A 12,698-nucleotide genomic window follows, 5' to 3' on the forward strand; every position below is an offset into this window, starting at 1 on the left:
AAATACTAATGCAGCTTCAAAATTTAAGTCCAGCAATAGCACTACAGAATACACTTGTAATAAATCACAATAAAGGAATGTTCTTCTCTAAATTACCTCTTTTTCAGGCTTACAGGGTATCATAGTTTAATAGATAATGAATCATGGGTTTTGTTTCATTCCAAAATATATGCCATAATTCTGTCTTCTATTTGGTATTACAAGAACAGATTTTGGTTCTGCAAATTTAACAGGAAAGGGAGAACCTACGGACTGAAAACCATTACATGCGTGTATCAGCTTAAAAATGTTCATGGTTATGTACAGGTGAGAAATGTTAACAATTTAGAATGAATGAAGGAAAAATTCCTTACATGTAAACTTCAGTCCTTTATCTGATATGAAAACATCTGCAGAATAATTTCCGAGTCTGAGAAAGATTATAGAATCATAGAATCGTTAGGGTTAGAAAGGACCTTAAGATCATCTAGTTCCAACCCCCCTGCCATGGGCAGGGACACCTCACACTAAACCATATTACCCAAGGCTTCATCCAACCTGGCCTTGAACACTGCCAGGATGGAGCATTCACAACCTCCCTGGGCAACCCATTCCAGTACCTCACCACCCTAACAGTAAAAGAATTTCTTCCTTATATCCAGTCTAAACCTCCCCTGTTTAAGTTTCAACCGTGTTAGATCCTTCAAATTACATTCAAATCTATTGATTTCTTTTTCTTTCCAAAACAACCAGTGGTTTTGGGTTTGGGGTTTTGTTTGTTTTGTTTTCAAAAAAATAGGTTAGAGTTTTAATATTCTAACTGATTTCAGTTTTCATTGTTTTAATGAACAACTAACGACTTTAATGGTACTGTACTGAATATTCTTACAGTTGAACATTGTTGGTGCATAAACCTTTATCATTGAAGTCCACTCACAACCTGACAAATGTAACTTGCAGTATGTTTTTTTTATTAATAAACCATACATTCCCAGATGAATGCTTTAATAAGAGTGTTAGTGGATAATACAATAGGTGCAGAAATCATATGTCTGGAATGCTACACCTGAAATCTAAGCTTAACAAAATATAGAAAAGAGGATGAAAACAGTCTAGGTTAACTAGTCCTTTCACAAGCATGTCAGGAATACTTTAAAAATAGAACTTACAAATAAGATTAATATTTAAAAGGCATTTAAAGTCTAAATGTCCAATAGAATTAATCCCTAAACTGAAATTATGTACTAAACTAACCTTGCAGATCTAGTCCTTTTTCTTCTTGATTTCCGAGGTGTAACTTCTAAGTAATTTTTAAAGTGGGACCAACTACAAGCATTTGAAAAAGTTTATCTGAAAACACCATCTTACATGGTATAAATACTTTTAGATCCAGTGTTTATTGCCAAGCTTCATCGTACCAATAACTTCCATGTTTAGATTAAGCAAACTGAATTAACCAAAACAAGAGAGAAATCTGTTTCTTTTTCATGTGCTAATAAACTTCAATTTTGTCCACTAACTACAACTTTGCCTGCTGCAAATGCAACCATTTCAGAACTATGCTACAAAATAAATTCTACTCCTTCTGTATATTACTTATTGATCTAGAGCTGAGAAAGTCTCATCTTCAAGCAAGCAGTAGTCTGTTTTCCATTTCATAAATATCATATCCAAAAAACTACTGCATTTTTTTACCTCAAATAAGATTATAATGCTTTTAGTCTTACAATTCAGGAACATTTTTATGAAAGAAGAATCATATTTATGAATGCTTAAATATACTGCACTACATTTTGCTCCAATATTGGGACATAACTATTGTATTTATCTAGAGACTAAATCACCTTCATCCAGAAATGACACACATAATGCCAAAAAAAAAAAAAAATTTATTTTTACCATTATCTACATAATACTTTGGAACTTTCTTTACAAGATGGCATTTCAGGGTTTTCTGAAATATTTCAAAGGATGTAGAGTTGGGAAAAAATAAGAGTTTTCTTCCAAAGTTCCGAAATGTTCCAAAGGAGTGAACAATTGAAGAAGCATGAGTAGCTAAACACTTTGCAGAGCTTCTAAGTTCAGATAAGCATGACCACAACAAACTTCAATATGCAAGTATGTCAGAAAGGTACATATGACCTTCATTTAAACTATATTATTCTTACACTGCTTCACTATCAAGTGAATGTACTGTTATTTTCCAAAATAAGTTTATATATGCCAAAAATAAACCATCCTCTATTCAGTCTTTGAAGCAATTTATATACATTTATATGTTGCTGGAAGGTTCCTAGCTTGCCTTCCTTTTCTTTTCTATATACTTGTTAGAATATCTTTTTTTTTTAATAACCACATTTCAAATTCTAATAATTTCATCCTCATGTCAGGATGATAGTTTCTAGAAACTAGAGTAACTCAATAAGAGTAACTCAATAAGAGTAACTAGTTACAGTAGAAACTAGTGTAACTCAATTAATAACCATTTCATGATAAGCCATTTTCTGGCAGGCACAAAAGCAAAGAATTTGTGAATCATGAAAATGCTTCCACTCTGGAAAACAGGATAGCTAGCTGTTGTCATTCACAGGACAATAGACAGAAAGTGGACTTTGTGTTTTCTACCGAGTAATGGAATCATGATGTCATCCAAAGCGTTTATGCACTTCAAGACAGTATCAACTATATGGTACCATTCTAAACAAATTTACGTAAAGATCTCCCAGTATAGAAACACAATCTCCCTAGCCAAAATTGCTCTGCATTCCTCCGGTATTCTTATTCTTAGAAAGCTTTTCATAATTTTTCTTTGCAGCAGCTGCATGCACTTGATGACACTTAGTGTATGTTCCAATCAACCTTCTCTTTTCTAGACTAAACAATAATAATAATGCAATTCTTTTCTCAGAGATGATTTTTACAATTCTCATCATTCTCACTCTTGACTCTTTACAGTTATTAAACATGTCTAATAACGGGCTGTAGTGCCTAAATCTATATGCATTTCTTAACTGAGACATGGCTGCGTATATTGTCTTGCAAGCAATACTTCTACTATCTACCAGAGTTTCATTTTCACTTTAAAGTAATACCATGATTTGGCAATTCATGTTACTCTTGTGAGCCAAGAGTTAACTTGTATCTTATTAATCATATTAGCTTTGTGCTAGTCCCTACCTTTTAGACCATATCTCTGATACATAAAAGATTTCTCAAGCATCAACTCTAGTACATTTGAAGTCTCTTGCAACTTGGTGGTGGCTGCAGTGTTAATATTCCATTATCTAGGTCATATGTGAAAATATCAAACTAACCAGACCCAGCATAGATGCCCAGAGAATCCTCAATATATTCTCCTATTTTGACATTGAGTATACATATGAGTACAAATATATTCTATACTACAAATATTTATTTTATAAATTATGTATTATATTGTATGCACATTAAATATATGTGAGTATAAATACATATGAATATAAATACATACTCAGAAGTTTCCCTTCTGAGCATAGCTTGCCAAATGGTACTGGAAAACAGACCATCCCTTCCATTTATGCAGGTATTTAGATATTTCTGACTGAAAATGGTAGATGCCTACCAGCTGCAAGCAAGAAAAGCATAGCATACAGTGAATATTTTCATTTGTGTTGCTGTAAGATGTCTACTATGTGGACAAATATGTAAGAATAGTGCAGAGTGAAATTTCTGTATGTTTAATGTCATTCTTTCCACAGAAGCATTCATTTCACAGACTAAGCATCCAGATTATTTCCACGTGTTTCACAAAAATAATAATTCTGAGAATAAATTGAATATTATTTCATTTAGAACTGCAAGAGGAATGTAAATAGGTGGTAAAGATGTCACCATTGGACAAGCTACTAATTGTTAAAGTCACCTTAGTCTTACAAAGTAGACCCAATTAAGTGAGAACAAGTCCCCTCTGAGAGAATCTTAACTTTCAATTCCATAAGGAATTTGATTGCTAAGCACCGATGTACTTCATGATGTAATTCATTCAAGGAGAAATTTATTAAGTAATCATGATTTAATAAGCAATCCTGCACCACCTGATGGTCTATAATTTCTCTAAATACCAAGCAGGCAAAACTTAGTGTGTATAAGATGGTATGGAATATGACAAAGTTTCTGCAAAGAGCAAGATTCATGTCTATCATTATGTCTGTAGAAAGATAGATTATAGACTGTGATACACTATGTCACTTGTAGCATCCTTAAGGCCAGACAAGCACAAATTTCTGTACTGAAGCAAAGAAAAAGATTGCTCTTTTAAAACCCTAGTAGATAGATAAAATTGTTAAAAAAATGCAAGAAAAGTTGAGCTGAGGAAAAGCATGAGAAAACACAAATGAAGCCAGCAGAAGTGAGAGTTTTACATTAATCTATGGGAACTTTCTGTTATTATCTACTAATAAACCCTCCTGCATCTAAACAAAATGCCCCTCTACTGTTGTATCACTTGCAGGCCACCAAGACTGATCCACTGGAGCCAGCCTGCAGACATCTGGGCTTTCAGAGTGACAAAAACATAGGACCATCCAAGAGGACTGTCTGTAAAAACTCAGAAGCTACTATGAATTATTTAGCAGAGAAGGGTGGAAAGACAGGATATGCAATAAGGAAATGCTATATGCAATTAAATTCAAATTTCATCTGAATTCTGAAAACTGATTTAAATTGACCAAATAATGGAAAGCTTAGCACTGCTGACTACGAGTTTTTAAAGTTTTCACAAAAGCCCTACAATTCTTATGGTTTATAACATCATGATCATAATACCATGACTTTTGCCAAATTAAAGACATAATAAGTGACTTTAAGTCACTTTAAGTACTTTAAAGGAACATTTAATTTCATTAATTTTGGTAAATATAATAAGTTTAAAATACGCAGTCTTAATAAGTTTACATTTAATAGCAAAACAGAACTGAAACAGTGACATAAATAGGTATGTTTGAAAGGAAACACATTGATTTCTCACAAGAAATAGTACTTATTATACCTTTATTTTCCACTGAAATTGAGTAACTATTTTCCAATTTGATTTGGCATAAAGTTAAGAGAGTTTATTAAAAAAATGCACTGATGTAGCAAATAAGTTAGTTTACAGAACAACAAGAAAAAGAATTATGAGATTTCATCTTTCGGAACACAGGCTTAATTGTCTACCTGGTTTACTGTCATACACCTGGAGAAATAGGTATATGCACTTAAATTAGTGAGATTTTGAAATAGAAAGGCAATCATTTGTTCATATCATTTCTCCAAGTTACGCTGGTTACATTCATTTTCAAAGTTCTTTAAAATATGTATTTCCTATTAATTTTTTTTTTCTGAAAGAGGTAAATTAATGAAAGATCTGATTTCACTGATACATATCTATGTATGTGTATTTCATGTTATATGTATTATAAAATTTAGATAGCATAACTTACATACAAAGTGCCCTCTTGTGGTCCCAAGCAGGTAATCTCAAAGAGATTTATGATACAGTATATATTTAAATGGGTTTCTAATATATAACCACAGTGTTTTAGAATAACAGTATTTATTACTAGGTAGCCTAATTTACCCACAGCAAATATTGCTAAGCTTTTTCTTTGTCCTCTCTGCACACAGAAATTGACAAGTATATACTCTCTCTGGAATGGCTCTTGTCTGTGGCAGACAATATCTGCGCTATAGTAATGACACAACTACTACTTAAGTTTTTGTCCATTAAAAACATGATCGTCCTGCCCATTCCTGAATGGGCTCTTCAGTTATACCAGGAAAAAGTTTTTTGGCATTTCTTATTCAAAACATCTAACATATAAAGCCCTGTGTTACTTTATATTTTATTTTTCCAGTAAAATTAATCTCAGTGGAAGAGAGGTTCACTAGGGTAACTTAATGACAGCCTTTAATTATAAATTAGCTCAAGGGCAGACACAGCCTGAAATATCGGGACTTTCACATACGTATTAGAATTTGTATTCAGTTCTCTTATACAATATCTTTTCTACCTCACTGGGATGTGGAACTTTAATTTTCAAAGTCAAGAAATCTTCCAATGTAAATACGAAATCCACATTCTCAAGTAAAAGTTAAATCAGCAGTCTGCTTTGAAATGAGAGTTAGAAACCCACCAATTATCTGTTTGCTCACAATAAACAAAGAGGGAGTTTTCTTAAAACGTTAAAACTAAACAGTGACACAAAAGAAGCAACTACAAGAAACAATAAATACCTTTTTGGCCTTGGGTTTTTTTTCGTAAGTCTCTGATAATGGCTTTCTTTTTTCCTGAGTGGTGTCTTTGGAGAATAAATATTCAAACTCAGTAGTATCAAGTATATCAGGTTCTTCTAATGATTCCCATAATGTTGGCATAGCAGTTTTCCTATAAAGGAAAAGGTAATAATCAAATTTCCAATAAAATCTTATGAAGAACCACAATAGACTTAACCACAACAGATGAAAATTCACAATAGATTTAAAACTCAAAGAAACATGCACTGCTGCTATACAGTCAGCATTCTTTCCCTATACCTTGCTCTGAATCAAAATGTTTTACAGAAGGCTGTTCCAAACAGTTTAGCTATTCCATATCTATGCCTGCTAGACTATTAAAATGCATAATTTGTGTTGCAGCTTTTGGTAGAACAACCAAATATTACAACTGCAGCTTGTGAAATATGTCTCAAGAGATTTCTGCCACTTCAACTAGGATTAGGAGTATTTCAACAGCAGCTCTTTTGAAAAATTCCCAGTAATCTATTTAGACCTATAAAAATAAACAGTGTCAACAAATAGTGAACAAAATTTACTCAACCATATTTTAAGAGCATTTGGGGTCATTTGTATAGGACTTGATTCACTTCATGTTAGCTGCAGTTGTTGTATGTTCATATTTATCCTTGTTGCACTTCTGAGAAACTAGAGAATTACACGGCCTATATTTTTGGAGACCAACCAGTGTTCCGCTCCATTCAACCCACTGTAAATTTTAAATGTGTGTTTTCTTCCCTTAGTTTTTTGTCTTCCAAGACGAGATTTAGTTTTGGAGCAGTCTGGAACTTGTTTAAACAATCCTCTAGTATTATCTGGATTTAGAGAAAATACAATTTAGTGGTGCAAACATGGAAAATATGTTGGACAAAATTTGAGTGCTCTTCTTGTCTGTTTATCAGTAGGAGGTGGGCCCACTTCTTCCAGCAGATGTCACTACGAGGCAGTGAAATTATTTGCAAGGGAAAAAAATGGTGATGAAACCTCCTAGAAAATATGAATGGCTGATGTCACTAAAAGTACTTTTATTAGATGTAATTTGCAGAAAATGCAAAAGCTACAGATTCAGGCAAATAAAGGTTTTGGGATATTTTAGAGTTAGGATTTTTTTTACTTGGTACTCAACTGTACGTTTATTAGCGTGTATGTCTGGAACTCCATTAGCACCCAATGATGCACCATACTCTGTGTCACAGGAGACGCTTACAGCTCCACAGCTTCACTCTCCCTGATACCAGAGTTAGTGTCAGCAACACAGAAAAATGAAGGATTCTTTCTGGCTCAATAACAAGAACTCTGAAGTCCTCGCTGGCTGTTGATCTGAGTAGCAGACCCTTGAAGAAGATTCTAGTTCCAGTACAGACCATGAAAATGTTGAACCACTACATCTGGTGACCAGCAGTTCACCAGAAAGCTATGAATGGGACCTTACCTTGCATTCAGGAAAAGCTTGATTAACCAGCAACATTTCAGAGCAAACGTTTTGATTTCAGTGAATTGAAAGAAAGAATTACAGTAACACTTGTTTATGGACCAACGATTTCTTCACTATGAAACTATTTTTCACTAGTAAGTATGGAAAAGTAAAACCAAAATGCTCAAACTTCATGCTCCAAAATATTTCAATGCCTTTAATTTTGAATCATTGAAAGAATATAATTGATATTTCATTAGACTCTTTGTTCTTGTTAAATATTTTATATAAAATATTAACACCTTAAAATGCTTTCTTATACCAGAATGATTTTTCCTTTCAAAATAAATTCAAACAAGAAGTTGTAAACTAAAATAAAATTTAAATTATTAAATTCAAATATATTGCTATTAAATTTTTAAATATTTTTAAATATATTTAAATAAAGATATTCAACTTACAGTGCTTAAATATAATACTAAAAATAAAATATCAAGAATAATCGTAGATAATTTTTATACATAAATACTTTATAACTACAATTTATTATAATTATATATAAATGCAAGGGAGACCTTAAAACAGCCTTGCAATACCTAAAGAGGGCCTACAAGAAATCTGGAGACTTTTTACAATGGCATGTAGTGAAAGGAGGAGGAGAAATGGATTTAAAATGGAAGAGGATAGAATTAGATTAGGTATTAGGAGAAAGTTCTTTACTGTGAGGATGGTGAGGCACAGGAACAGGTTGCCTTGAGTCCCTTTCTGGCTTTCTTGTAGGCCCCTTTTAAGTACTGGAAGGCTGCTCTAAGGTCTCCCAAAGCCTTTTTTTCTCCAGGCTGAACAAACCCAACTCTCTCAGCACATCTTCATAGGAGAGATGTTCCAGCCCTCTCATCATCTTTATGGCCCTCCTCTGGACCCAGTCTAACAGATGCATGTCTTTTTAGTACTGGGGGTCCTACAGCTGGATGGAACACTCCAGGTGGGGTCTCACCAGAGCAAAGCAGATGGGGAGAATCACCTCCCTCGACCTGCTGGCCATACTTTAGTGCAGTCCAGGATACAGCCGGCTTTCTGCGCTTCAAACTTGCTTTGCCATCACAATTTTTTTTTATCCACCAGAATATCCAAGTTCTTCTCTGCAGGGCTGCTCCCAATCTATTCACCCGCTAGTCTGTACTGATATTAGTAAAGATTGCCCCAACTCAGGTGAAGGACCTTGCACTTGGCCTTGTTGGACATGGGGTTTGCAAAGGCCTACTCCTTAAGTCTCTCAAGGTCACTTTGGAAAGACCACTTCCCTCAAGCATATCTAACATTTTATCCTAGCACTAAATCATGGTAAGATCGGTAATTTTATTTTTTTAATCAATCTTTTTTAACTACAGAGGTGTCTGTAAGTATTGATACTCCTTAATGGATTCTTCACACTGCATGTTCCCAAGCTGCATATATTTATACATATGCTTTAATTTTCCTGCTCGTGACAGAATGATACACAGAGGTTAGGTCCCAGTTTAACTGTTTCTAGAACAAGCATTATAGAGCTCTGTAGATGGTATCATCTGAAGTGACTGGGAAGCAAAAATTAAACTCTAAGTTCTTGTCAGAACAATCACAGAAATTCCATGCCTCTACACTGATTTTGCTATACAACCCTAGAATGTTAACTTTTTAAGTATTAAATGGTACATGCCCTTGTATCATAGGGTATAAATAGCAAGTCCAAATAAATATATTTTACCTGCTATCTTGTAATTGTATCCGTGTCCAATACAAAGGCTTCATGGGACGGCTAGGTTCAATGGCAGGTTTTCGAGGACCTTGGTTTGAAGATAAAGTGCTATTAAAAAAGAACCCAGGCCCAGGAGGTGGAGGGGGTGGTGGTAAGCCAGATCCAGGCAGTGGAGGAGGCACAGGAGGTCCTGACCCTGGAAGTGGGGGTGGTGGAGGTGGTGGTGGTGCTTGAAAATTCCTACAGCTTTCAGAAGGTGGAGGTGGCAGTGGTGGGCCAGATCCAAACTGAGATGTTAGTGAAGTCGTACCCACTGGTAAAGGTGGTGGTGGAGGAACTAAACCTCGTAGTGAAGAATCAGGAAGGGGAGGAGGAGGTGGTGGTGGTGGCGGTGCTAATGGTGGAGGAGGCAGCATTTGTTTCGGTTGACAAGGTAAGACACTTTCTGAAGACTGTACATTGTAATTGTCCTTATTTTCACTTTGGGCAGAAATATTATGTGACAAAGAACAAATATTAAGCTTTTTGGGTACTATTTGGTTATTTTTCACAGCTCTGTTTTCTTCTTCAGTAGGCTTTATGAAAGTTTCTCTGTCAGTCTGTATACATACATTTCGGTATGTCTTTGGTGGGTTACCATCTTCAGTAGAAACGCCAATATCTTTTGCTTTTTCACTCCTTCTGTTTAGTTTATTATCAAGTTCATTCTTCAGATGTGCAATTGTTTCCTCAAGCTGAGCAGTTGATACAGCATGTTCTCCACGAATATGGAATACCCTGAGTTCAAACTGAGACTGAAGAACAACAACAAAAAAACCCTTAGTGCAAATATTTTCTAAAGTGTTCATTTTGTTGTAATTAAAAATCTTCACGTTTAGCCCATATTTCTGCTTTAAGCCAACACAGATACACTTTCCCAGTTCTAAACAGCTTTATTGCAAGCTGTTACATAAATGGACTACTACTAATCTTTAAACAAATGTAAGCAGTGTATGTTTCAACAAAACATTTCCAGCTCTGGAACATCAATTTAACAAATTCTATCTTGTACCTTGCCTTTAAGCAGACTTCCTAGTTTCTAATTGCTGAATGAAATAATTACTAGTTAAATATGAGGAAAAAATGTACCTTTTCCGAATGGTATTGTACCTATGACGTGATTTTATTGACTATTTAATTTCATACATATGCCATATATATAGTTAACATGTTAGGAAGTAAAAAATAGATTAAACATAACAGATGACTGAATCCCTACAAGTTATTTTCTGTTATGCCATGCTACTAACAGGCAGCTGACTTGCTGCTCTTTCTTTGCAAAGCAGTGACTCCTGAAAGAGCATATTCCATGGTTCTATCAGGATCTATGTACAAATGGAAGCCAGCATTCCAACAGAAGCAGCTAATGAGCTGTGATATTCACAAATTTCTGCAGGCAGAGCAACTTACACTTCAAAAAATCACACAGTGCTGGTCAGAAGCAGCAATATAGAACTCCCTACTTAACATTTCACCTTGAGTATTACGTTACACTTAATAGATCACAATGTTAATTACTATGCATCTAACTCACTTATATGTAGCTCAGTATAGAAGATGAGTGTAATATACTTTAACTTTATATCATACAAAGAAGCTTCAATAGGTATGCAAAAAATATGTTATTTTTTACAGCAGTATAATCAACTTGCATTCTAAATCAATTTAAGATAAAGTCCAAAGTAAACAACCTGAAAATACTGGATACAAAAGGCTCCTTCCCTTAACTGGCAAGCATAAAGGTGGGAAATGGAAAGTTTTGCAAAGAGAATCAAACAGCAATTTGTATTGGAAATAACCCAATTTCAATTATCTTTATAGAAGAACTAGAACTAATATGTATAACACGCTGAATGCTTTTCCCTTGGTTTTACTTGCTGTTACTCTATCCAGCTTTGTTGCCACTCAGCTTAATTATTAGTTCACTATCACAAGATTTTCTGTCATCTGAACTGCTCCAGAGCAATCACCTTTCTTTTTAAACTTTAAACTCGGCTTGCTGGTTCATAAATGAGTCAATGAAGTAGGTTTGCGTTAGGGAATTTAGCTATTTTGTATATCATAGTATTTTGCCCCGTATTGGACATCAAAAACTACCTGACAGAACAATTTACTTTGAATGTTAAAGATTTTTCCAGCAGTAAATCTGAAGTCACCTTAAAAACACACTGTAAAACAAGCACAATATTTAACAAAACTACCTATTTCATCTAACTGGGCATGAAAGCAACTGTGTTAGTATTCTGTACATTTTCAGCCCCAGATCTTCTATCTTTAATTGACAATATAAAATCGGTGATTCAAATTCAAAACTGTATTTGAGATATAATTCTACACTTTGTTCTTGCTTTTTACTCTTTGACATTTTCAAAATTATTTTCTGTTAATAAAAATAATAAACATAAACAAGAATTAAAGATGAAATTACTAAGCAAAAGAAACAAAAGCAGACAACAAAAATGAGACATTGGGAATCTGTTTTGAACATCTCATTAATGCAAGCAATCAGTCTTATCCAACTGACTGCAATATAAAAGAGGATTAAGTAATACAACAAATTTTAATTTTAATTACCTTACACCTCAAAGCAAATCTTGTTCACTGAAATAAAATTAAATAATATTGAAATCTTTTCAGTTTACCTATGATACTATTTTCAACAGAATTTTCAAGAATATATATAGATAATAATTTTAAATATACATGTAACACACATTCTTAATAACAGTCTGCTGACAAGTATTTCTTCAAAAGAGATAGAATCTTGTAACAAATTAAATGAAATCAAACAGCATCCAGTCATTCCATGCAGGTAGAATTTAAAACATTTCACATGGTCACAAAATTTTTCTACATCAATTGGTGATACAGTACATACACAGGCAAATCTTTTCTTTCTTACAGTGAGACTAAGGGTAGGAATAATGGAATCTTTTTGTACTTCACATTATTCTAAACAAATTCAACATACTAAAATGCAGCATAATAAAACTACTTCCACATCACAATTTCAAATGGGAAATAAATCAATCAAAACTACTTTCATACTATATGTTGTCACCAGAATCCTGAAATATTGAAAATATAATGTGAAAAGAGAGACATTTAATTGAACAGAGATTAGTGCTTGAAGCATTTGTGCATTTCCAGTTAAAATGCTGTTTTATTCTAAATGGGAACCAAAGTTCTTTTTACTTTAGTATATATACATCTACCAAAGCTTACAGTTTTATTTCC

The 12,698-nt window shown here is 33.9% G+C and overlaps 1 protein-coding gene across 1 annotated transcript in view; it reads right to left on the reverse strand.

Annotated features, from left to right (window-relative positions):
• LOC101874125 (formin) overlaps positions 1–12,698 on the reverse strand; it is a 138,564-nt gene that overhangs the window by 85,591 nt on the left and 40,275 nt on the right. The window contains exons 4-5 of the mRNA XM_005149336.4: positions 9,432–10,216; positions 6,232–6,382 (exon numbers count right to left, since the gene is read on the reverse strand). Coding sequence (XP_005149393.4) covers positions 6,232–6,382; positions 9,432–10,216 — 936 coding nt within the window. The remainder of the gene's footprint in view (positions 1–6,231; positions 6,383–9,431; positions 10,217–12,698) is intronic.

This window comes from Melopsittacus undulatus, chromosome 4, assembly GCF_012275295.1.
Source record: "Melopsittacus undulatus isolate bMelUnd1 chromosome 4, bMelUnd1.mat.Z, whole genome shotgun sequence".
NCBI classification, from domain to species: Eukaryota; Metazoa; Chordata; class Aves; order Psittaciformes; family Psittaculidae; genus Melopsittacus; species Melopsittacus undulatus.